Source organism: Canis lupus, chromosome 7 (assembly GCF_011100685.1).
Source record: "Canis lupus familiaris isolate Mischka breed German Shepherd chromosome 7, alternate assembly UU_Cfam_GSD_1.0, whole genome shotgun sequence".
Taxonomy (NCBI): domain Eukaryota; kingdom Metazoa; phylum Chordata; class Mammalia; order Carnivora; family Canidae; genus Canis; species Canis lupus.
Genome location: NC_049228.1, coordinates 66,963,627 through 66,991,355, shown reverse-complemented (window position 1 = coordinate 66,991,355; position 27,729 = coordinate 66,963,627). Strand labels below are relative to the sequence as shown.

The window sequence follows — 27,729 nt, the reverse complement described above, 5'->3', positions numbered from 1 at the left end:
TTATAAAAGTAATACTTCTATATTTACAGTAAGACATATAGGTTTTACAGGATACCATATAATCACATCAGAACTAATAAATAAGGATAAAAATAGCTTTACAGAATTACAACTGATATACAGACTAGTCCATTTATAAAAATTTACCTTTCCATAAGTAACTGGTAATATAGGAATCATGTTCCATAAAAAAGAATCCAGCTGATGTCATAAAAAATGGCAGACAGCTCTAAGAAGCCACTCTTTCACTGAAGTAACCATTATGCTGGCAAAAACTATCAAAAATAACCTTTTCAGAACTCTGAGATCTAAGAAAAACCTTAAAATAAGCAGGGGAATATATTTTTTGAAGATTTTATTTATTTATTCATGAGAGACACTGAAAGAGAGAGGCAGAGACATAGGCAGAGGGAGAAGCAGGCTCCATGTAGGGAGCTCAATGTGGGACTCAATCCTGGTACTCCAGGATCATGCCCTGAGCCAAGGGCAGATATGCTTAACCACTGAGCCACCCAGGCATCCCAAACGGGAATATTTAACGAAAAAAGAAGCTAGTAAATTTTGGCATTTTGGGAATTGTCACTGGCTGACCAATGACATATTAATGGAAAACAGACATCAGTGATCACACATGACAAGGAATACAGACTTTGTAAAAATAATTTGAAAAAGTCACTAAACAAATGGATGTGTAGATTCATAGGTTTCATCAGATTGGTTAGTTTGGAGCTATTATTTCTTTAAATATTTTTTCTGCCTCTTACTCTACTTTCCTGGGACTTTCATAATGTGTATGTTGGATGCTTTATGATGTCCCAAGAGTTCACTTTCTCATGTTGTTTTCTTTCTTTTCCTCCACTTGATAATACTGGTGGTCTTATTTAAGTTCACTCATTTCTCTGCCTGCTCAGATCTGCTATTGAACCCTTCTAGTACATTTGTAGTTTCAGCTATTGTACTGTTCAGTGCCTGAATTTCTATTTTGTTCATTGTTCTCTTTATTGATACATTGTATTTTTTAAGATGTACTCTGGCTTCCTTTAGTTCTTTGTCCATAGTTTCCTTTAGCTCTTTGAGCACATTTATGTCTCTTTATTTAAAGTCTGTTTAATAAATCTAATATCTGGATTCCCTCAGTGGTGTTTTCTGACATTTCCTTTGTTTTCGGTAAATAGTCCATACTTTTTCTGTTTCTTTATATGCTTTGTAATTTTTTTGGAAATGTAATTCTGGAAATCAGATTTCCCCCTTCCCAGGTTTACTAGTATTGCTTGCTGTGGACTTCAGTCATCCAAGAAGCACAATGAACTCCAAGTAAGAAAAATTCAGGTCCACACTATGACACATTATAATGAACTTTTGAAAAGACAAAGAATCTCCCCCCCACCCATAGACAAAGAATCTTGAAAGCAATAGAAAAGTGACTTGTCATATACAAGGAATTCTCAATAAGATTAAGAATCCATTTCTTTCTTTCTTTTTTTTCTTTTTTAGGTAGGATATACACCCAGTGTGGAGTCCAACACAGGACATGAACTCATGACCCTGAGATCAAGACCTGTACTGAGATCAAGTTAGATGCTTAACTGACGAGCAACCCAGGCTCCCTTTAAGTGCATTTCTAAGGAGAAACTTTGAAGGCCAGAGGCAATGGAACAACATATTTAAAGTGCTGAAACAATGGTTCACCAAGAATTCTATATCTAGCAAAATTATTTTTCAAAAATGAAGGACAAATTAAGAGATTCCCAGGTAAAGGAAAGACTAGAGACTGTTGCTAATAAACCTGTCCTATAAGAACTGTTAGTTTTAAGGTTGAAATGATAGAACACCAGACACTAACTCAAAGCTTTGTGAAGAAATAAAGGTAACTACACACGTAAATATATGAGCCAGCATTATGTATTTTTGTTTTATAAATCCACTTTTTCCCCTATATGACTTAAAAGAAATATGCATAAAATTATAATTTGTTAATGAGCACAGAAAATATAAGGATGTAATCTGTAATGATAACAAAGGAAGAAAATGGATCAGTATAGAAGCAGTTTTTGTATGCTTTTGACAGTAAATTGTATTAATTCAACCTAGATTGTTATCAGTTTAGGATGTTAAATGTAGTCCCCAGGAGAGTCACTGTAAGAAAATGACTAAATAATATATAGAAAGAAACTGGAGAGGGAATCAAAAGAGTATGCTATAAAACAATCCACTCAACACAAAAGAAGGTAATAATGCAGGAATTGTGGAACAGAAAGACAACATATAGAAAACAGAACAATGGCAGAAGTGTTTATATTTAGTGTTCATTTTAAATTTAAATGAATTAAAGTCACTTATTAAAAAAGTAAAAACAGGAAGAATGGATTAATAAAACTAATTACATGGAATATACAGAGATTCACTTTAGATCTACAGACAAATAGGCTAAAAGAATGAAAGATATTCCTTGGAAAAAAGAGCTGGGATCTATACTAATATCAGACAAAACGGACTTTAAGTAAAATTTTTTTTTTTTTAAAGTAAAATGGTTAAAAGAGACAACACAATACAAGAGATATGGGTGATACTACTGATAAAAAGAGTCAACTCATCAAGTTGAAACAATTATAAACATATATGCATTTACAACACAGCCCCAATATATACGTAATAAAAATGACATAAGTGGACAAACAGTTCTAAAACAATTATTGGAGTTTCAATAACCCATTTTCAATAAATGAACAGAACATTCAAACAAAAGATGGAATAAGAAAATGCAGGATGTGAACAATATCCTAAACCAACTAGATATAACAGACATATAAAACTCACTCCACCACCAACAGCAGAATACACATTGTACATGAGACATTCTCCAGGACAAACTATATGTTAGGCCATAAAACAACTTAATAAATTTAAAGATACTGAAATCAAACTACATATCTTCTCCAGCCATGATGGAATGAAACAAGATTTCAACAATAGAAGGAAAATTGGAAGTTTCACAAATACCTGGAAAATAACATAGTCTTTGGTTTCAAATTTTTATTTAAATTCCAGTATTTTTTTAAAGTTCTTAAAAAAGAACATTTTATTTGTTTATTCATGAGAGAGAAAGAGACAGAGACACAGGCAGAGGGAGAAGCAGGCTCCATTCAGGGAGCCCGATGTGGGACTCAATCCCAAGACCCGGGGATCACGACCTGAGCTGAAGGCAGATTCTCAAACACTGAGCCACCCAGGCATCCCTCAGGTGTAAGGTTCTATTTGTTAACCTTGGCACTGGACACATGGGAATATGATTTAAGAGACTGTTCAGGTTAAAATAATCTGCATAAACATATATATATATATTTCTAAAATGTTACTGTTTTACGCTGTTATTTAACATATAATGTAGTATTAGTTGCAGAAGGAGAATTTAATGATTCATCACTTACACATAACACCCAATGCTCATCACAGTAAGTGCCCATCACCCATTTAACTTCTGACCTACCCACCCTCCTCCCCTCCAGCAACTGTCAATTTGTTCTCCATAGTTGTTTCTTGGTTTATCTCTTTTTTCTTCTATTTGTTTTGTTTCTTAAATTCCACATGAGTGAAATCACACAGTATCTGTCTTTCTCTGAGTTATTTAGCTTAGCATTATACTCTTTAGCTCCAACCATGTCATTGCAAATGGCAAGATTTCATTCTTTGTTATGGCTAAGTAATACTTCACTGCATATATATACCACATCTTCCTTTATCCATTCACCAGTTGATGGACATTTCAGCAGTTTCCATAATTTGGCTAGCGTTGATAATGCTGCTACCAACATCAGGGTGCATGTATCCCTTCAATTCACTATTTTTGTATCCTTTGGTAAATACCTACTAGAGCAACTGCTGAATCATAGGACAGTTCTATTTTTAACTTTTTGAGGAAACTCCATACTGTTTTCCAGAGTGGCTGTACCAGCTTGCATTCCCACCAACAACGTAAGAGGGTTTCCCTTTTTCCACACCCTTGCCAACATCTGCTGTTTCCTGTGTTGTTAATTTTAGCCATTCTGATAGGTGTCAGGTGGTGTCTCATTATAGTTTTGATTTGTATTTCCCTGATGATAGTGATATTGAGCATCTTTTCATGTGTTTGTTAGCCATCCAGATGTCTTCTTTGGAAAAACGCCTATTCATGTCTTCTGTCCATTTCTTAACCGGATTATTTATTTTTAGGGTGTTGAGTTTGGTAAGTTCTTTATGGATTTTGGATACTAACACTTTATCAGATATGTCATTTGCAAACATCTTCTCCCATTCTGAAGGTTGCCTTTTAGTTTTGTTGACTGTATCGTTCACTGTGCAGAAGGTTTTATCTTGAAGTCCCAATAGTTCATTTTTGGTTTTGTTTCCCTTGCCTCTGGAGATGTATCTAGTAAAAAGTTGCTACAGCCAATGTCAAAGAGGTGAAAACAACATATTCTTAAAAAAACCAATGAATCAAAGAAGAGATCACAAGGGAGATCAGAGAAAAATACTTTGAGAAAAATGAAAGCAACAACCAAAACTTACAGGACCAGCAAAAGTAATACTCAGAAAAATTTTAGTTGTAAAAAAATGCCTGCCTAAAAAAAGAGAGAGAGAAATCTCAAATCAATAACCCAGCAGACACCCTAAGGAACTAAAAAAAGAAGAGCAAACTAAGCCCAGAGCTATAGTAAGGAAAGAAACAGTAGAGATTAGAGTGCAGATAAACAAAATATAGAATTGAAAAGTAACAGTGAAATTAACAAAACCAATAGTTCTTTTAAAAGATCAACAAAATTGGGGATCCCTGGCTGGCTCAGCGGTTTAGCGCCTGCCTTTGGCCCAGGGTGCGATCCTGGAGTCCCGGGATCGAGTCCCACGTCGGGCTCCCGGCATGGAGCCTGCTTCTCCCTCCTCTTGTGTCTCTGCCTCTCTCTCTCTCTCTCTCTCTCTCTCATGAATAAATAAATAAATAAATCTTTAAAAAAAAAAAAAAGATCAACAAAATTGATAAATCTTTTACTAGACTAAGGGGAAAAAAGAGAAGATACAAATAAACCAGAAATGAAAGTGAGGATATAACTACTGACCTTTTACAAATAAAAATAATAAAAGAGGGATCCCTGGGTGGCAGAGCGGTTTAGTGCCTGCCTTTGGCCCAGGGCGTGATCCTGGAGACCCAGGATCGAATCGCACGTCGGGCTCCCGGTGCATGGAGCCTGCTTCTCCCTCTGCCTGTGTCTCTGCCTCTCTCTTTCTCTCTCTCTCTCTCTCTCTGTGACTATCATAAATAAATAAATATAAAAAATAATAATAATAATAAAAGAAAAAAGTACAGGGGCATCTGGGTAGCTCAGTCAGTTGATGGAGATGGATGGTAGTGATGGTTGCACAACAATGTGAAGATGCTTAATGCCACTGAGCTATACAGTTAAAAATGGTTAAAATGGTAAATTTTATGTTATATATACTTTGCCACAAAAGAAGATAATTTTTCTTAATGTTTTTAAAACATGAACCTACCACAATACTGAGAAAGTCTAAACTTCTATGTCCCTGAAACTTGTGAGACCTCAAATTCTTTATCTATGAAGCCTACACTGATAATCTCTCCCATGAGAATGCACAACTCTAAAAGGGAGGATACTAGACTTAATTAATGCAAAGAACCTGGAATACCATATATGTGCTTACAATTAATTTTGTTTGTTTTTAAATGAATGGAAAACTTATCACATGAGCTGGCAGTTACTCCTATTATCATCTTGTATCTTTTCCCACCAGCTATAGTGGATTAGGTAATCACAATATCTTATCTCAGATGAGATCATGAATGGCACAGTGTTTTGCAAATTACATTATTATACTTAACATAGTATTGTTAATAATTTTTTTGTTATATGTAATAAAAGTTACCATTTTATTTTCTCCAAAATTTAACTGCAAAGAATGTTGATTCCCTACATTTCCACTTTGTATTAATATTGGTTGGTTTTACTTAAATGGCACATGGTATTCCAGAAGATCTAAAGCTTCTGAGTCAGGAAGATCTGAATCCTGACACTGTCATCTGCAAGTAGGGTGACCTGTAGCAAGTTAGTTAGGTCTTTTCATTTCTTCCGTCTTCTTTCTTTAATCTCATTCCTGCCATTTCTTTCAATTCTATCTCAAATGAGGGAAAAAGTAATTTTACAATCTTAATTCTCTGTGTCTCTAAATTAAGAGTGAATAAGATCAGGAAGTGCATGGAAATTCTGCCACAAATCAAGCTATTTTGTACCCTGCTCCCACACCACCAAGGAACAGATGGTAAATATTAATTGCCATTGTAACTTAGAGACATGTAAGTGGTAAAGCTACTAAAAGAATTGTTATTTGGAAAAGGTAAGCAATTCTGCCAAATAAAATTAGAGAAGTTAAAAAAAATTAAGAATTGTAACTGTTACTTAATTTTCAAAAGCTTAGCAGGTCAGAGAGGTCAATTCACAATAAAAGTATTCTTGGTATTTTAGGGGTGGGAAGTGAAGAAAGGGTAGGAAGAGGGAACGGGAAGAAGAAAACAGTAAGTTCTACAGACTTCAATTTTTTCTTTCCTTCTTTTTTTAACAATAACCACAAGATAAGAGCTACTGGGATTAGGAAAAGATATCAAAATATTTATAACTATGTTAAATCTAAGTACAGTACAGCTAAGTCATAGATAATACAGATTTTTAAGAGATACAGAAATATCAATAATACTAATAAAATTACCTAATTATAAAGATTCTCTAAATATAAAGTCTGTTTGATTTAAATCAATGAAGTAATTCACTTTACCTGTTTTAAAATTACTATAAAGTTATATTAAGGAGGTATAACAATATCATGAAATGCCACTGATTTAGACTCCCCAATTCCACTGGACTATAAGCTCCACAGGTAAAGAACTTTCATTGGTTTGATCACTGATATTTTCCTAGTGCCTGAAATAGAACAGTGCTCAGCATATAAGCAGGTGTTCAGTATTTGTTGACCAGGTTACCTGCTCTACTTATTGATATCAGGTTTTCAATACACCAAAGGAAATGCGTCCTCCCTACTTTTAGAGCAATTTACTCTATGGTTATTCTTTAGAGTTATTTATACATTGTTTCACTTTAAGAAAGAATTTAAACCAATACAGAAGATACTTTGCATTTTCTTCAGTCATCTTTTAAATTTTCTAAAGTTTATAATCATATTTTTACGTTTTTAGCTTTCTTCAACTTCTAAGAGCACAGCTTGAAAAAAAACCCCGTTTTTCAATGCAACCATTCATCATCTCACTCTACTCATCTCTGTCTTTGCAAGTTTCTCATTGAGTGTGAAAACAACAATCATGTCACATTTATTTATAGGGAGGAGGAAGTTCTCTTTTTTCCAGTATATAACTTAATAAAGTCTCTCCAGGTCAAACTGCTCCTGTAGTTTTTCCAGACAGCAGGTCACTCAATGTCATTCTTTGTGATTGTATAATTTCTTAATTTCCCCAAGAATTTATTTCCCCTTTTCCCTTCTCAGTCAATTGTATAGCTTGTATACAGTATATGTGCCTACCTGAAGGCAGTTTAACTGTTCCTTTAAAAATATCTGATAACTAGGATACTTCCCTGATATTGGCAAAACTATGATCTGTTTCTTCAAAATTAACAAGATTCTTTTCCCCTGAATTTTCCCACAGTCTCAACTTAGTCCTTAAATCAAATACTAAAAAAAAATTAAAAACAAAGAAAACAAATACTACATACTTAATTTATAACGATTTCTAAAACCACACAGCTGAGTTCATTTCCACTATTAAGGTTTACCACTGTTGCTACAGCAGAAAGTTAGGAACTGGTATACATTATCCTTTCTGTGAAAACAGAAAAAAATTCCTAAGATTTCAACAGGAGAAAGATGAATTCTTGGCTTCCAAATCCACAAGGGTGTTGGGCACATTTGGTACCATTATAATTTTGATTCAGCTATGTTAAGCAAAGTTTTCTATGAATCATCTTATTAACTTTTTTTGAAATAGGGAAATGTTCTAAATTGACTGAAAATAACTTCTTATACACTACATATTTTCATTTCTGAATTGCAAGCTGCAAGTCTGATGGAATCAAGTATACTGTAATTTCCTTTATCTTCATACAAATTATTCTGGTATTTATCAATAATAGAACCTTATATTTTATATTTTAAGTTTAGTATAAACAAGATAATAACTTGTCTTTCACAGGAAATATATTTTAATTACCATATATTTTAATTACCCTTTATTTATTGACTTTCCTCATAATGATATTAAAATCTAAGACAAAAGGCAATTCAACAAAGATCAACTATCAAATTATGACTGCTGAGCCCAATTCTCTCTCATGTATATTGTATTTCACCTTGGTATCTCAAATAAGATATCAGAGAAAAAGCAGTACAATTTTCCCAACATTATCAAATATTTTCTCTTTAGAGTAGAATAATATCCATAACCACCTCTGTATATTTTAATTTTCATCAAATATACACATATAGTAGCAAGGCAGTTTCAACAAACCATATTTACCACAACTACTTTCAAATATCTACTGTAATGTGCAAGAAAAAGAACTTACTGTCTCGGAGTGTCTCCCAAGCCCATTGATCATTTTTGAAGAAGAGATGTCGTTTGATTTCTTCTACACCATTTCGCCCTAATCTCACCTCTCTAAATAGAGAGGGAAAGAAAAAAGTTATTAATCATTTAAGATATTATTATAATTTGTCCGGATATATTTGTGGGCATAATCCTAAATCAGTGCCTAATAATAAAAATAGTTCTATGTCACTTTGATATTATATTGGTTGTCACTATAATTTTCAGCTTAAATAAAAAATAAGCTGAAGACAGAATACTGAAGAATTTAAAAATATATATGTGAAAAACAGACTTGTTATATACTCCATGATTTTCCTATTGACAACAAAAATCCTGATAGATCACTCACTTTGCCTCATGAGCATAATGAATAAAACACAGTGAATTTTCTTGACAGCTCTTAAATACTGTGATAGTTACACATTTTTTGCAACCAATGACTTTATTTCACACCAACAGCTAATAAAAACTCAGAAAGACATCTTAAATTTAAAATTTCCATTTTATACACTACTATAAATATTACTGATCTATCAAAAACCAATGACAACTAATTCTTGACATTACTACAAAACTGAGAGTTTTAATGGAACAAATTATGGATTCCTAGCCTCTTAGGTGAGCAGGGAGATAAATGTTTAAAAATCTGCTTTTAGTGGATTTGGAAAGGGGAACTTAGCAACTTCTGTTTTCTACTAGAGTGCTTATAAACTTAGAGTGGTTATACAAGAATATCCTGAATTCCAAAGTTTTTCATGAGTTAAAAGAGAAATTGCTTTTGATAAAATGTGACACTTTCTGAAGAAGCTTTTATTGACTTTCCCAGACTGGATCAAGGAACCTCTCTATGGTCTTCTGGCAGACAGTACTTAACTCAGAGTACTTATCTCTGTACAGTAAACATCTCATTCACTTGTCTATTTCCGTCAAAGAGCTATGAGGTAGTGGAGAACAGTGACTGTATATCTTTTTCATTTCTATATCCCTAGCACCTAACACACAGCATAGCACTTATATTTAGAGTACATATATCGAAATGTAAAAATTTCAAAGACTACATTTCAGTCTCCAAAGGACATATGAAGGGCACTAAATTTAAATTAATTGAGTGAATCTGAAATTGAAACAGATCTAAAAGTACGAGGCCTAATATTTAAATTAACAATATACAAACATAAATATTAATCTTACGTCATTTGGTTCATATTTAAATTTAAGAAGTAAACCGTAAGGGTACATATATTATTTTTGTTTCTAAAACACATACATGAGTATCATTTATAAAAATGCTTACTGAATCTGAAAGACATCATACCAATGACCATCTCTAGAGAGGAGGAGGTAGAAAATACATATATCTTTATAGCATTGCACTAGTAACTTAATTTCATCAAATATATAATCATATATAATTAAATCTTTTTTCCAGTTCTATTGAGGATAAAATCTTAAGATATGCAAAGTGTATAAAGTGATATTCTGACATATGTACACACTGTGAAAAGATTCTCCCACTGAGTTAATTAACATAACACATCTATCACCTCACCTATTTACCTTTCTTTTTGGTAAGAACATTTAAATTCTACTCTTAGCAAATTTCAATTATACAATACCGAATTATCTTTAATTGCACTGATTAGAAGATACATCATTTTTCTATCACTAGGACAAAAATGCTTCCAATTAAATTAATACATGCCATTGACTGTAAGATGCACTCTAATTTTCAGAGATGCTACATCTTAAAAAAAAAAAACCCTCAGACTCAAGAAAATATAATTTTTATTTTTAACCAAGTTAAATATTTGACAATGAAATTTTTAAAAACCATCTGATCTAGCCATTACCCCATTTTCTTAGGTAAGGCAAGTGATTTGAGATCCAGAAAGCCATCCAGATTATCACAAAATATTAGACTTCACTATCACTACTGATTTGAGGAATGGCAGTACTTGTATTCCGAAAGTTCAAATACAGGAGCTTAGATATAGTCCTCAAATATTGAGCAGCAAAATGAGAATTTCCTTAGAATAAATTAAAGTTCAATGTTAAGATTATTTACCTGTCAGTAAGGAAGGCACAAATAAGATTTTTTGCTTCTTTTGATATATCATTATCATCAGGGAAAGTAAGTGAATTTTTATGGTTCATAATCTTACTGTAAGTTCCTACCAGAGAATCTGCATAAAAAGGTGTATCACCTGAAAAATTGATAGGGAAAACAAAAGCAAATAAAGTACATTAAAAAAAATCAGTTTCAAAGGAAAAGAGTCAATGTTATATGTGTAAAGATTACTATATATGCGTTAAAGACATATGCTTAATATATAAAAAAGAAATAACACATCACAAAATTGCTTTAAGCTTCTAAACAGCTTTTAAAAACACACAAAGCAGGTTTGGATCAGTTTGCTTTCTACAAACAAAACTAGTATTGCTTACTGTAATAAATATTTTATTAGAAAAAGCCAAATGGGATGAACAACTGTGTTAGAGATACACAAAATTCCCCTTTACTCACCTACAAGCATTTCATATAAAAATACCCCAACTGACCACCAGTCACATTCTCGTCCATAATAGCCATCACCACCTTGAGATTTTAATACTTCAGGGGAAATGTAATCAGGTGTTCCAACTGCTGTATCACATCGTACCATACCTTCCTAAAAAAGAGTAGCGGGTCAACTTTTGAATTAGGATACAAATATAAATTCTGAATTACTTAAAAGGTCTTTCCTAATAAAACTTGTAGGACTCTAAATCTTTGAACTATAAAATATATCAAAACCTTGTGCAAACTTGACAAAAATGAACATACAGTCTAATCACATATATACATTATATACACAGAATATTTGAAATATGTGTGTGTACTTGTGTGTATGGATGCATCAGTGATTTTTACTTTGTAATATTACTCACTAGAAAGACACACTGTCATCCAGGTGTACCAATATGACATCATAATTGCAGAGAACTAGTATATAAGCCAATGCAAACAGATTGAGGGACTGATAGGATGAATCATTCAGTAATAATATATAAATGCTGATTTAATTATTGTCTTTTTATTTTTACTAAAATAGCCATTCAATTTAACCATGCTTGAAACTTAAACAAGAATTAACTGTATAAATATAAAATGGGGAAGTAGGTGTAATGGAAAAGGGTATAATGGTACTAAGCACACTGAATATTTAATATGCATTTTAACTCACTCCAAAAATATCCCCAAAACTAAATGCAAAAACTATGCATAGCTGTTACTTATTTAAGCTGGTATTAACACAACAGAATCATAATTAAATGTTCACACAAAAGTTCTCATGTAGTGTTTTCTTCTAATCAATAATTTTCTTTTAAAAATAATAAATACAAAAAAATAATAATAAATACAACTTTTTGGCTATTGTTGTGTGGTAAGTTTCCAAGAATATAAACTGTTTCAACTTAAGCAAGTAGCATACTTGCCACTTCAGCCATAGATAACATTTATTTTGTAAATAATGAGGACCGATGGTATGTTTTAAGATTAACTCCCAAAATAAGCAGTAAGATCTTTTACATGTTAACAGAAGGCTAAGTAAAACACTAAAAAATACACATATCTCTGAAATCTAATTTTTATGAAAGTCTAATTTTAACACTAGTCTTTCATTTCTAGTCGCTAGTAGTACTATATATTACAGAGTTGTTATAAAGGATTTAACAAAGCTGGAAATTAATACCTACCTTTAAGTAGAGAGGAAAACATAAATCACTTACAAGTTACTAATAAAACATTGAAACCATGGCATCTATTTCAACAAATAACAGATCACATCAATTCTATACAAGTCCAGTTATGATTAGTACATTCTTACAGCATTTTCTAAAAAGCATCTTTCTTGAATTAACAAAATTATTTAACCTTATTCATCTTCATACAAGTACCAAAATCTGCTAACTTCAAATGTCCAGATTTATCCAGCAGCATGTTATCAGGCTTCACATCTCTGGAGGGGGGGAAAAAAGTAGAGTGTTTCTAAAACCAGTCAGACACTGATAAAAATTCTATGAGGCAGTTATTTTAGGCCCTATATCCTCACTCACTGTAGATAAAGCCATTTTTTATTCATATGTGCTCTATCCATATCTGTAAATTGTAGTTCAGCAGGGAAATTCCTTTATATATTAGTGTCTCAGAAAAAGACATTTAATATCTCTTTTTCTTTTAAATAGAGTTTAATTCTTCCAAGGGGGAAAGCAAACCATTTAAGAGAGGATAACTATAAAAAATGTAATAACTCAGACATAAAAAGTAATTGAAACACACTTTTCAACTTAAGTACATAAAAAACCCCAAAACAGGGTTCTAAATCACTTTCATTTTTGTATCCCAGGCACTTAGCACAGCAACTGCATGGGATTCAAGTGGTATTGGCAAAACAGATGAAACTGTTCTAACAAATAAATATGATCTATTCACTAACTAAAAGCAAACTGATCTGTATATTAAAAACTTTGCATACAAAAACTAATCAAAAGCAAATTAGTTTATTAAAAAATGAACATACTTCAGAAAACCAACTTACAATTTTTATTTTTCAGAACACCAAATAAAAGCTATGTAATTGGATTAAGAGACATTAAAGGATACATTTATATCAACATTACATTGAAATAATAAAACTATGAATTTCAAAGTTCTAAATTCTAAAATACCACTTATGTCACATGAAGAAGAATAGGTGGATTTTGAGTAGGATACCAATCAAATAAAGCTTAAGTACTTTTCAGCTTCCCCCTTCAATAAATGAAAACATTTAAAACATTTTTATCTTTACCTATGAATGAAACCCATGGAATGGATTGCATCCAACGCAAGTACTACTTCTGCAGTATAGAATCGTGCCCATTTTTCAGGCACATCATAGTTGCTCATTAAATTTACAAGATCTCCACCAGGCATGTATTCCATCACCATGTAGAGATAACGATCATCTTGGAATGCATAAAAAAGCTATACAAAGACACACAAGAAATCATTAACATTAAGCAACATTGCTTCACTTAAAAAATGACAAAAATACTAACATAAGATTTTATTAAATTAATGAAATTGCAGTAATTACAGTACTCTTAAAACACACAAACATAAATACTACAAAGGCCCTTGCATACACAAAGGAACGATGGTTATTTCCAAGGAGTTAGATGGAACTTTTTTCTCTATGTGTTGCTATACTAATTCAATTTTTACAGTGAGAATTTTTTAAAATTACAATAGTTTCAATAAAGAATATACAAATCTCCTAAGCAAAGAAATATCATGATTCTGATATAATGTGCTTTTGTGAGGTCTACTGTTAAATTTTATCAATACCACAATTCTCAAGAAGTCTGAAAAACTGGACTATAGGCTCAGCTGTCCAATAGCCACGGGACTGGGTAATTTATTTAACCTCCCTAAATCCCGATCACTAAAATCCCTTCCAGAAAAATGTAAGGGACTATAGCTTGTTTGACTTTTATACCTGCTGCTAAGTCAAAGTCTGGACGTAGTAGTGCCAGTTTGCAAATGCTTAAAAATGTCAAATTGAGGAATTTTAAGAGTCCCCCTTAAAATTTCTTGCAGAGCTGGTTTGGTGGTCACATATTCTTTCTATCTTGGAGGATGTGGAGAAAGGGGAATCCTCCTGCACTGTTGGTGGGAATGTGAACTGGTGCAGCCACTCTGGAAAACTGTGTGGAGGTTCCTCAAAGAGTTAAAAATAGATCTGCCCTACGACCCAGCAATCGCACTGCTGGGGATTTACCCCAAAGATACAGATGCAATGAAACGCCAGGACACCTGCACCCCGATGTTTATAGCAACAATGTCCACAATAGCCAAACTGTGGAAGGAGCCTCAGTGTCCATCGAAAGATGAATGGATAAAGAAGATTTGGTTTATGTATACAATGGAATATTACTCAGCCATTAGAAACGACGAATACCCACCATTTGCTTCGATGTGGATAGAACTGGAGGGTATTATGCTGAGTGAAAGAAGTCAATCGGAGAAGGACAAACATTATATGGTCTCATTCATTTGGGGAATATAAAAAATGGTGAAAGGAAATAAAGGGGAAAGGAGAAAAAATGAGTGGGAAATATCAGAAAGGGAGACAGAACATGAAGACTCCTAACTCTGGGAAACGAACTAGGGGTGGTGGAAGGGGAGGTGGGCGGGGGATGGGGGTGATTGGGTGACAGGCACTGAGGGGAGCACTTGATGGGATGAGCACTGGGTGTTATTCTATATGTTGGCAAATTGAACACCAATAAAAAATAAATTTATATAAAAAATGTCAAATCGATAGGAACATAAATTAATCTATAAATTGAAGATACACCCATAAGGATTTACTGCCTTTTAGAATTAAAAAGATTAGTGAATGTAGAAAGCACCTGGTACAACAGATGCTCAGTAACAGCAGTCAACAGGAGGAGGAGCAATAACAACTAGCAGGCAGGGAGAGCACAACAGCTAGAGTCAAGCAGGAAGAGTGAAATCTACTGATAGGAAACTGGCAAGAATAACAGGCATAAATGTATTTATTATATGAAAAAAAAAAGAGCAAATTTACAAAAGAACATTTCAAGTAAACATGAAATCAGAATCAAGCTAAAATAAAATAAGGCCCTAGAGAAAATGATACCTTATTTATGCAGACATTTGTCTTAAAAATTTTTTGTTTGATTTTCTAAGTAGTGTTTAATGATTTTAGTTACAGATTTAGTTATTTTAAAAAGATATTTTAGGGAAGGATAAGAAACTAAGTGGCATCTCATGGCTATCCCATATTAAAGTATACAATTTACCATTTGGGCACTACAATTAAATAATGTTGATTTGGTGGCAGTTTACCAAATTTATAGACAATGTATCAAAAAAAGCAAGAAAATCAAAGCTTCAAGTGCATAAGCTGTAAATTTAAAAATTATGTCCTATGGCTTTTAACTATCTACAGAACACTGAATATTTTCTGTATCACTGGTTCTCAGTCCCAGAGGCAAGAATTGTCCCCGACCACCATCACCCTCACTACCACCAAGTAAAATATTCAACAATGTCTAGACACAATTTTGGTTTGTTATAAATGGTATGCACACTGTGAAGGGCTGCTACTGGCACCTGCGTAGAAGCCAGAGTTGCTGCTGAAAATCTAATACACAGGACAGCCATAACAACAAAGGACTAACTGGCCCAAAATGTCAATAATATCAAGCCTGAAAATCCCTGCTCCACACAGCTGATAAAAACAGAGCAGACATTTCAAGTATAAAAAGGTATACGGAACTCTTAAACATTTTCCATTTCCTTTTGTTCCAAATACTAGTATGCTTATTTAGGATACAGTTCATTACATATTGTACATTAATAAGTCACAAAATTCATGTTAGGAATTTAGAAATGGTCTAGTCCACCCAGTTTTTTTTTTAAACCAGAAGACTATTTCCCCCATATGCATTCTTATATAATTTCAATATATAGGACACATAAACTATGGAGCTGCTCTAGTTGAGCTAGAAACAGAAAACCCAGAATTATAACCTCTCCAAATTCCTGCTTGTCCCTATGACTTCACCTGAGGCATTCTCCACAGATGAAAATAACCAATCTAAGCCAACTTCCACATTTCTGAGCAAGGAAATTGAGGCCCAAAGATATAAATAAACTTGGCCAGAGCTTCACGGATAGGTTTTTGACAGTTAAAACTAGAACTTACAACTACTGACTTCAAGTGTATTCTTCCCACTGTAAAACCTACAGCCAACACAGTATTACTTGAAGGCCTACCTTACCTCCCACCTCTTCCTTCATTTTCCCATTCCTTCCTCTCCACAAAATGAGAGAGACAAATAGATGAATAAATGGTAAACTAAACAGAATAAAAGGATCTCATATTTGGAAAAAAACTTAGATTTCAACATTACATAAAAGTATCTACTTAGAAGATGATAGTATATGATATCTCCCAAATCAAAGTAGATTATTTAATTTTTCTAATATTTAAAGTCTACAAAGACATAATTACTTTGCTTTGGCCTTACTTTCCTCCTAGAGACAATTCAATAAAATTAAATTTTATGATTAAAAAAATAACAATACATTAGATAATTTTGTAATTGCCAGTAAATTCTCTATTACTGTTATAAAATACAAACGCAGCTTCTCTGATATGTTTAGTTCCAAACTAGCACAGCAATAAAATAAAACACAACAACAAAAAAAAAACCAGTAGCAAAATCATACCTGGACGACCCAAGGGCTATTAGCAAAAGCCATGATGTCCCTTTCTTCCCAGAAAAAAGCAGAATCAGATCTCTTAATCATTTCAAATTTACTGAGAAGCTTCATAGCATATACCTTCCTGGTGGATTTATGCCTTACCTTTAAAATTGAAAACAGAAAATAATGAACATTTAAAGCTCAGTGTTTACCAGAACAATTTACTAAATGATTTTAACACCTTGTCAAATAACATAACATTACTATTCTAGCCACTTTTCTTTCATCTCTTCTGTTGAATTATTTCAATTAGATAACGTCAAGTCTTCAATTACCATAAGGCAAGTGATGTTAGAAAAATACCTTTATTTAGGTTAAAAAAAAAAAAGAAAAATACCTTTATTTTGATACTATAGCACACTCCCCCTTCTCCACCGTTATGCATGCTGCTTTCTATTTATAAAACTTAGGATTCCATTACATTTTAGAAGTCTAAGATTAGGAGTAAAGATTTTTCTTCTGATACTTGAAACCTCTTCTCTACCCATGGATGCTTGGGGAAAGTATCTCATACTACTGCTGAATCTGACTCTAGGCTTTCATATCCTTTGGCAAGACTATCTAGAATGACTTAAAGCTTTACAATTTTATAAAAATAATACCATCCCAACCAAATAACATATGGTAAACACAGATGGATTTTTAAATTTTATTGTTTTTAATCTCATTAAAATAACCTACCAATTGAACTTCTCCAAATGCACCTCGACCAATCACCTTCACTACTTCATAATCTTCAGCTTTCATTCGTAAATCTCTAATTTTATTTATTGTGTCTTTATCTGTATGAAAAGAAAAGTTTATAATTTTAAATAATTGAAATATTACAACTAACACTTTATTTTACATTCAAGTTCTTGAAAGAAAACAAAAATATTAAGAATTACTTTGTAGTGAATTTAGTTATAAAAGAGAACTGTTCAATGTGTTAAGAATGGTTTTAAATAAATTCTGGAATGACTTCACTAGCTATTAAAATTTTTTCATTAAAATATAACTTGATAGTTATCTCAGAAAACAAATATACTAATTACACACACTGAGGACAATTAATTGAGTACTGAGCAAATCTGAATTGAGGGATCATAGATATATATTTTAGATTAGTGAAATAAAATTTTATCAATTTTATTTTGATGATCCCTCCAAGAAGTCAATTTTGATGATCCCTCCAAGAAGATATAAATAATTGAAGATAACCAATGCTGAAAAAAATCACATACTTGTATCAATATGTTTCTGGATTTGAACCTAGATTTTAACTTAAAACACACAGTGGAAATCACTACAATTATTTATATAAACCTGTCACACTACAAACTACAATAATTTACAAATCCCCACTGGGTAGATCTTCTAATTCCTAATTTGGTCATAGATTAAAATAGGGCTATTTTAATCCACATGGGTCAACACTGGCATGAGATTACATGGAAAAGCTTCACGTTTCGAGTGCACAAAATACAGAACAGCTATTAAACTTAAGTTCTAGGCTTATTACAAATTCTGTATTATATTCTTGTCTTTCTTTTTAAATGCCTATTTCAACTCAAGTGTTTGTGTACATTATAACCAATGAACACATGCAAAAGAAAGCTCTTTACACAGAGATAATATATAGAATTTTAGGTTACATATCTATTGCAAGATACATCACAAAGATACAGCAACAATCAATATACTGCACAATTATTTGTCTACCATGCAGGCTTTGTAGAATCACTGTAGTTATAGATAACTTTAAAACATAGTTCCTCCACTTAAGGAGTTCAAACTCTAGCAAATTAAACAGAAACAAACAATGAAAAACAAATGGAAAGGCAAGAGGCAAGAGGCAAGAGGCAAGAGGCAAGGCAAGGCTAGGCAAAGCAAGGCAGAAAGGCAAGCTATATGGAAGCTAAGCACAGAGTTTGGAGAACACTAAGTAAGATACCTAACCCAAACCTGCCTGGAAAGGAGGTAGTTAGAAAATGCTTTCTGAAAATGGTAACACCTGAAACAAATCTTAAATGAAGCACAGCAGTTAGTCAGGTGGGGAGAAGAAAACAGAGAATACTATTGGCAGATGGGCAATATAAGCAAAGGCAGAGAGGAACTACATACAAGAGGGTCTGTGATGCTAAAGTATCAAGTTTGTGATAAGGGTTCAAAGAAGATGCTGGAAAGCCCCAAACTGGTTTAGGAGTTTGAACTTTACCTGTAGGACCGTATTTATAAAACTATTATTTAATCATAAAAAATCTTTTCTCACAATAAAATTTAAAGCAACTCAATATGTCAAATGGATAATAGAAAGTACTCTGCTTCAGGATGGTAGTGGTACTGTAGTGGGGATATCAGAGAGGGGCTGGAGTTTCATCTACTTTACACTCTTCCAGAAAGCAGTCCCTGAGAGTCCTGTGGGATCTGTTGGGAACTGAGAAACACCACGAAAAGAAATAAGGCAGATAAATAACACAGTCAAATTTACATTTCAGCTAAACCACTCTGGGAAATATGTAAAAAGATGAGCTCAATAAGGACAAGACTGGGGGTGGGGAGAATTTTAAGAGTACTGTAATATTCCAGATGAGAGTTAAGAAAATCCTGAACCAGGATGTGTTATATAATAGCCTGTGAGGTTGAGAAAAGATCCCTAGCTCTGGTTCTATGAGATTTACAGCCATAAATAGGCTGAAAAGTCTGTTGTTTGAGCTCAGAAAACATATCCGCTACAAATCTATGTGGGAATGACCTTGCTTCCTGTTTTAATTTCTAACAGCACAGGAAGTGTATAAAGCAGCTTGATATGTGATTCAAACAACATTTACTGTCAGAATGATTTTATTACATTCATATATGGCATAAAAGTGGTGTTTTGCCTTTTTATTTTAGGTTCTGTTCCATTCATTAAGAAACATTATCAAGTCTGGAGCAAAAAACTAACTTCAAAGTCAATCAGTATTTAATGAAAACTCAATGACAGTTGGGAGTGGCTCTTTTCACTTAAAAAAACCTTCATCTTGGTCTCTGTCTTAGCTCATATTACCATACAAAATACCATAGACTGGATGGTTAAACAACATTCATTCATTTTATTACAGTTCTAGAGGCTGGAAGTCCAAGATCAGGGGACTAGCTATATTTGATTCTGGTAAGGACTCTCTTCTTGGTTTGTTGACAGGTGCCATCTCTGTTCACATGACCTCTTTCGAGTGTACAACCCAAGGTAAAGACATTGATCCTATCCTACCAGAGCCCCACCTTTACAACCTCATTTAACCTTAATTGCCTCCTTATTGGCCCTATCTCCAAATACAGTAATTGGGGGTTAAGGCTTCAACATATAAATCGGGAATGGCAGGAACACAATTTAGTCCATAACAGTCCTAAAAAAAAAGAAAAAAAAAACCACAAACATCACCACTAAGACATCAACTTATTTTATACTAAGATAAACTGAATGTTTAGTTTAGTTCCAATTTCTGACAAAATTTTACAGAATTGATGATGTAAGTCCATGACAGTGATTGATGTGTGTACCATTGACACTGTGGTTCAATAACACGATAGATTCAAATATTTTTCACAAAGTATCTGTCAGTGTATATAATACAATACATAACTATAGGCTTTATATGCCTGTGTTTTCATAAGCTTTATCAGTTTGTCCAACTAAGCCTTTTCTATTATCTAATTTTTACTACTATCACTTGTAACACACCTCAGCAGACTCCTCTTCAAGCTGTACTTAGTATTTTCTCAACTTCTTTAAAAATATTCTTGCCTATACTTCAAACTCAGCATTGACTCCTCAAATAAGAGTCGGAAAATCACTCAAAGTTGTTTGTCATATATTTTTTTTAAAAGATTTTATTTACTTATTTGACAGAGAGAGGCAGAGACATAGGCAGAGGGAGAAGCAGGCTCCACGCAGGGAGCCTGACATGGGACTCAATCCCAGGTCCCCGGGATCATGCCCCGGGCGAAAGGCAGGTGCTAAACCGCTGAGCCACCAGGGCTGCCCTGTTTGTCTTATTTTTAATTGACTATTGATGTTGCTTTCAATGACCTCAACTCTTTGAGCAATTATTCTTGCCAATAAGCTAACAGTCTTCTTAAGGAAATTTTTCTTTTCTTTTCTTTTTTCTTTTCTCTTTTCTTCCCTTTCCCTTTCCCCTTCCCTTTATTTTTTCTTTTCCTTTTCTTTTCTTTCTTTTCTTTTTTCTCTCTTTCTTTCTTTCCTGCTGCAAACACTCAACAATAGTAAACAGCTTTCCCTGTTTGGCTAACAAGCCACTCATAAACTAATGTAAGGTCGCAGTCTGATTCCTTTCTTATTTTTGTGAAGAAAATTCTGTGATGAGATATTCCATTTCAAGTCTTCTATTGTTTTCTGACTGTTGCTTTCCTGTGAGTTGGGAATATGATAGGGGCTCACTCTGATAACATCAATATATATTATTTTAGCACAGCTATAGTGTCACTGCAAAATAAACACAATCCTTTTGCCATTTAACTTCACAGAATAATCCACAATCCACTGTGCCTCAAAATGACAACATTCGAAGTTCACTTTTCTCATTTTTTTTTCTCTCTCTCATTTTTGTTTTTACACAAAGGGCATACACTGGCAAAAAAAATAATAAAATGTTGTAATATGGTGATATTGACATGAAATGCTATTCCATTACAATTGTACCACTGTGATTTAGCTGAGTGGCAGTGTGAAGTAATTAACAATATCATGTATGATTTGTCAGAACTATTCAATTCGGCTACTGTAGCACAAAACCAGTGACAGAAAACACATAAGAATGAATGTGGCTATGTCCCAATAAAACTTTATTTATGGAAATCTGAATTTTATATAATTTTCACATGTCACATTTTTCCTATTTCGACCTTTTATCAATTATTTTTAAAATATAAAAAACAGTCTTCAAAAAACACAGAAAGAGGTGGTGGGCCAGATTTAGCCTGTGGACTGTAATTTGCCAACCCCTACTCTAATAGAAACCCAGCTTCCTACAAAGGACACTGCTTCCTTTGAAGCTCTCAAGTGGTGACCTTTACCCTCCCACATGACTTATACCACTGACCCTGAAAGTGGGGTAGCTGAATTCCACTGCTATCTCTATACTCCTACCCTAAATCTGCCAGTTTTGATTTTCATGTTATTAAGTCGTATTTCTCACTACCTCTCATTATTGCTGTAATCTACTCACTCTCAGGTCATCAAATTTCACTGTCAGACAATTTTAGTTCCTGGTCTGTTGACCTCTCCAATATTCACCCGTTTTAATTCTTAGAGATTTTATTATATCCATAGACGACACTTTAATAACCTGGCCTCTCAATACCTTTAACTTCTCTCCTTCAATGATCTTGTCCTATACCTTATCTTAGCCACTCATTTCCATGTTCACATACTAGACCTTGTATTATCAATAATTATAATCCTTCCACAAATTTGATTTCAAATCTCACACTCACTTCCTCCAATAACTCAACACGAACAACCCCCAGCCCCACCAAAACCTCTAATCCACTGATCCTATCCCATTTTACCCCACCTCATTGCTTTCTTACCTCCCCAGATTAAATTACACGGTCAATCATTAGAATTCCTCTCTTGCATACACCTTCAATGCCTCGGCTCTCTTCTGCTTCATTATACTTAGTTTGGCAAAATCATAATCCTAGTTAAGTCCAATTCTCCAACTAACTCTGTTAAGCACCCACACAGTTAAATAAGTCTTGATAAATACAAAATCATACTGACTGAACTCACTTTAAATTCATAATCATAAACATAAGGCTGGTCCCTAATTCTGCTTGCATATTTCACTGGACTGTTCACTTTCCTACTGCTACACACCATATTTTACATTTTCTTCCCTCTTCTCAAATCTTACACAGCTCTCCCACTGATCCTCATTCGTAGCTAAGATGTTTTTGGCTACCACCCTAAAGCAAATAACAATCACAAGACAACTATCACAGATTTACCACCATACACATGTATATTAAACTGCCAGCATGTGCATGCATATATTTGGTCATTTTTTACTGTAGGAGAATAGTGCTATTTTATACCAATCTTTCCACCAGTGATATCACATCCTTTTTCATTACTTCAAGGATAATCCTCCAGCAATACTATCCTCTCTCTTTTGTATCATTAAGTTTCCCCTTTCCAAACCAGATCCTATCATGCTAATTTCATTCTCATCTTAAATAAATCTCTTTGTTCCATTTCTCTCACCAGCTTCTGCCCCATTACTCAACTTCACTACAGCAAAATCCCTCAAATGTTATCTGTCCTCTCAATTTCTAAATCTTTCTTCATATTTGCTTTTAAATCCATTTAGGTGGGACTTGGCCACTACCTTTCTATCAAAGCTGCTTGTCAAAGTCATGGATTACCATGTTGCTAAATCCAGTAACAAATTCTCAGTTCTTATCTTGACATATCAGCAGATTTTGACAGTCTGGTCTCTCTCTGCTAGTTTACTTTCTTTACTTGACTTCCACATGCTTCTTCCAACAATGCTAAGGGTATTTTTAAAACCTTAATAGTTACTTCTCAGTTGCCTTTGCTGGCTCTTCCTCCTCTCCCAGAGTTCTTAACACTGAACATCTTGAGGTTTAATCTTTCATATTGTTTTCTTTTCTGTTTATTTTTATTTTTTTGGTGGGCTTTAAAACCCATCTACATGTCAATAAATTTTTATGATCAGTCCCTTAAGTTTCAGCTTTATATATTCAATTGTTTACAAAATATATATACTTGAGGGATGCCTGGGTGGCTCAGGAGTTGAGCTTCTGCCTTCGGCTCAGGGCGTGATCCCACAGTCCTGGAATCCAGTCCCACATTGGGTTCCCCTCAGGGAGGCTGCTTCTCTCTCTCCCTATGTCTCTGCCTCTCTGTGTGTCTCTCATGAATCAATAAATAAAATCTTTTTAAAAAACACAAAAAAGGGGATCCCTGGGTGGCGCAGTGGTTTGGCGCCTGCCTTTGGCCCAGGGTGCGATCCTGGAGACCGGGGATCAAATCCCACATCGGGCTCCCGGTGCATGGAGCCTGCTTCTCCCTCTGCCTATGTCTCTGCCTCTCTCTCTCTCTCTCTGTGACTATCATAAATAAAAAATAAAATAAAATAAATACAAAATTAAAAAAATTAAAAAAAAATAAAATAAAAAACCCACAAAAAAAAAACCACCACAAAACAAAATATATCTACTTGGGTAACAGATCTCTCAAATTTAAGGTGTATGAAATCGAAGACATGTATTTACCCAAAACTTCTATGATCTCCTTATTTCTGTTGACAGTTCAATTTTTCTAAAACCTAGGGAGCATTCTTGACTCCTTTTGTTTCTTACACACCACATCCTGTCATTCAGGAAAACATGATTGCTCTACCTTTGAAATATTATCTCCAATCTGATAACTTTTCACTCTTTATACTGCTAACATGCTGGACCAAGCCATTATCACCTCTCCTTCAGATTATTACAATCAGTTCATTACTGATTTTCCTATGTTTATCCTTGACTCTCCATAGTTTATTCTTAACCCTAGGTGATATTCTTAAAAATACAAGTCAGAGCATGTCACTCCTCTGCTCAAAACTCTCTAATGTCTTGCCATCTAAGCCGGATCAAAAGTCAAAGATCTTATAATGGCGTACAAGACTCTACATGACCTAGCCTATTTCCTTACTTCTCTGACATCATCCTACTATTCTCCTTCTTGCTCAATCCTATCCAGCCACAATGGCTTCTTCCTTGCTGCCTCTCACACACGCCAGGTATATTCCTCCCAGACTCTTCACACTGGCTGTTCCTCTGTATAACATTCCCCTCCCTCAAACATCTGCTTGACTAATTCAAGTATTTCAATAATTTTCTCAAATGTCATTTTTTTTTATTCAAATGTCATTTTATAGTGAGTCCCAAGCTAGTCACCTTATCGAAAACTGCAAAATTCTCAAAGCTTCTAATCCTTCTTAGAGCATTCTATGTTTTTCCCATATTATTAATTTCTTTGTTATTTACAGAATTTATTTCATGTAAAATTATACATTTGGTAAGTCCCCATTAATTCTAAGACCAATAAATAGGATTATGTAACTATTAGATACTTTTACTAACTTCTGATTGTCTATTTTGTCGAGCCAAATGATGCTGACAGAAAGCTAAGATTCTGAGAAGTGAGATATTACTCCACAGCACAGTAAGCAAAAAATGAAATAGGCAAATTGAGTCACAAATAGACACCATAAGTTTTGACAGGCCACTAACTAGCTAATCAGTCTCTAATCACAAATTAGCAAAATAGGCAGAAAGACTGATAATTTATAGTTTCAAGGTTACCAACAATTCAAAAAGATTTCAATCACACACAGACTCTTCAATCTAACTTTCTAGAAATTGAATGGATGATTTTTTAAAGAATGTTTTGTTTGTTTATTTCTAGAATCTTAAAAAAAAAGTCACACTTCATACCCAGTAAATTCTAATTCTAGAAATTTATCCTAAAGAAGTTAGATATAATGTGGAACCAAGATTTTTAACAATAAAATGTTTTTTACAATGTAAAGATTGAATAATTTTACATACATATAATGGAGTATTAGGCAACATTTAAAATTGTGTTGTTAAAGAATAATCACATAGAATGATATTCAACATATAATGTTAAACAGTATAAAGTGCACAAATATATATTTGGTACACGTGAACAGAAAAAAAGACTAGAAGGAAACATACCAAAACAATACTTGCAATAATTTCCGAGGGCAGAATTTCAGATATTTTATTCCTCACATCTACAGATTTCAAATTTTCTAGGACTATTGATTTCTAATGAGAAAAAGATGTATCTGCCTAATCTAAGATCCGAGATTATAAAGTGCACCATAATTTTATTTACCACTATAGATTGTAAGACACATCCCAATTGTTAAGTATTTTTTTAATGTTAGGATGAAATATGGTAATAAAAGCTATGTACAATATGCTGTTTGACTAAAATACTGCTCCTCTTTGCCTAAAGAAACTACTATACCTTGTACTTTTAGAGTAGTCAAAGTATCCCTAAAAACCTCTGAAGTTATATAAAACTTAACAGAAAATCTACAATATTCAATTCCATAAAAATCTGCTTTAATGAAAAATTATTTTATGTCCAACCTCCAAATAAAATTCAAACTACACACACACATACACACACAAACACAGAGTAATCCGGTTTGAGAAAAAGATAAAGGAAGGGGAGGAATCCAAATTCTTAACATAAAGACCTTGTTACTGTCCAGTTCTCCAGTCTTTTATTTCTAGATACTCTCCCTAACATACTCTACCAATGCCCAGTTACTTGCAGTTGCTCACATTACCACATTGCTTCAAATCTCCATACCTTTGCAGAAACTGATCATCAACCTAAAATGACTTGCCCCATGTTATTTTTTTTTTTTTTAAATTTTTTTTAAATTTTTTTATTTATTTATGATAGTCACAGAGAGAGAGAGAGAGAGAGAGGCAGAGACACAGGCAGAGGGAGAAGCAGGCTCCATGCACCGGGAGCCCGACGTGGGATTCGATCCCGGGTCTACAGGATCGCACCCTGGGCCAAAGGCAGGCGCTAAACCGCTGCGCCACCCAGGGATCCCTGCCCCATGTTATTTGACCAATTTACTATCAAACAAGATCTAATCCTGTATCTCTGCTTCAGTCACTGCTGATTCCCTCAAGTAGATTATAACTCCCTCTCCTCTGAGGCACCACAATTTCTCTGTTATTTCACCTATCAATCTGTACTGAAATTGTTTATATAACTATGTTTGGCAATGATTTTTTTTAATTTATTTATTTATTCATGAGAGACAGAGAGAGAGAGAGAGAGAGAGAGAGAGAGGCAGAGACACAGGCAGAGGGAGAAGCAGGCTCCATGCAGGGAGCCCGATGTGGGACTCGATCCCGGATCTCCAGGATCATGCCCTGGGCTGAAGGCAGGCGCTAAACCACTGAGCCACCTGGGCTGCCCGGCAATGATTTTTATATACAACACCAAAAGCATAATCCATAACAGAAATAACTAATAAATGAGACTATCAAAATAAAATATTACTTCTACTGTGTGAAAGTATATACAACCTTTTGAATCTGGAAGTGGAGTTTATTGATCCCCCTGCTTGTAAGGTAGGCTGAACTAGTTAGTGATCAGATTCCAAACGACAGGATATGGAAAGGGAAAACAGTAACTTTCTAGGAAAGAAGCCTGGCAGACACTGTTTTAATAAACCAAGTGATAAAAGTTAACATTACCATTAATAAATCATGATATCACCTATAACCGCAGTCTAACATCAAACACAAACTATGGGACGTTCTACAAAGTACTTGATCAGTAATCTTCAAAACTGTCAAGGTCATTAAAAAAAATAAGCAAAAAATGGAGAAACTATCACAGACCAAGGAGAAATGGCAACTGAAAACAATGCAGTATCCTACAGTGGATTCTAGAATCAAAACCAAGAGATTGGTGGAAAAATTGTTATCTGAACAAAGCCTGTAATGAGTTAACAGTAATATGTTAATTTTAATACATTAGTTCTGTTAATGTGCCATGTTATAAAAGATGTTAACATTAGGGAAAACTGGGTAAAGGGCATACAGGAATCCCTAGCAAATTTACTATGAGTTTACTATAACGCAACTTATTTTAAAAGTAAATAAAGAGAATATTTAACATTTCTTTTTAAAAAATTGAATTTAG

The 27,729-nt window shown here is 33.8% G+C and overlaps 1 protein-coding gene across 3 annotated transcripts in view; it reads right to left on the bottom strand.

The window, feature by feature from the left end:
• ROCK1 (Rho associated coiled-coil containing protein kinase 1) overlaps positions 1 to 27,729 on the bottom strand; it is a 138,951-nt gene that overhangs the window by 65,540 nt on the left and 45,682 nt on the right. For all 3 annotated transcript variants that reach the window (XM_038543693.1, XM_038543695.1, XM_038543694.1), the window contains exons 3-9: positions 17,646 to 17,746; positions 16,929 to 17,066; positions 13,474 to 13,649; positions 12,558 to 12,642; positions 11,166 to 11,310; positions 10,707 to 10,845; positions 8,619 to 8,710 (exon numbers count right to left, since the gene is read on the bottom strand). In XM_038543693.1, the coding sequence (XP_038399621.1) occupies positions 8,619 to 8,710; positions 10,707 to 10,845; positions 11,166 to 11,310; positions 12,558 to 12,642; positions 13,474 to 13,649; positions 16,929 to 17,066; positions 17,646 to 17,746 (876 nt within the window). The remainder of the gene's footprint in view (positions 1 to 8,618; positions 8,711 to 10,706; positions 10,846 to 11,165; positions 11,311 to 12,557; positions 12,643 to 13,473; positions 13,650 to 16,928; positions 17,067 to 17,645; positions 17,747 to 27,729) is intronic.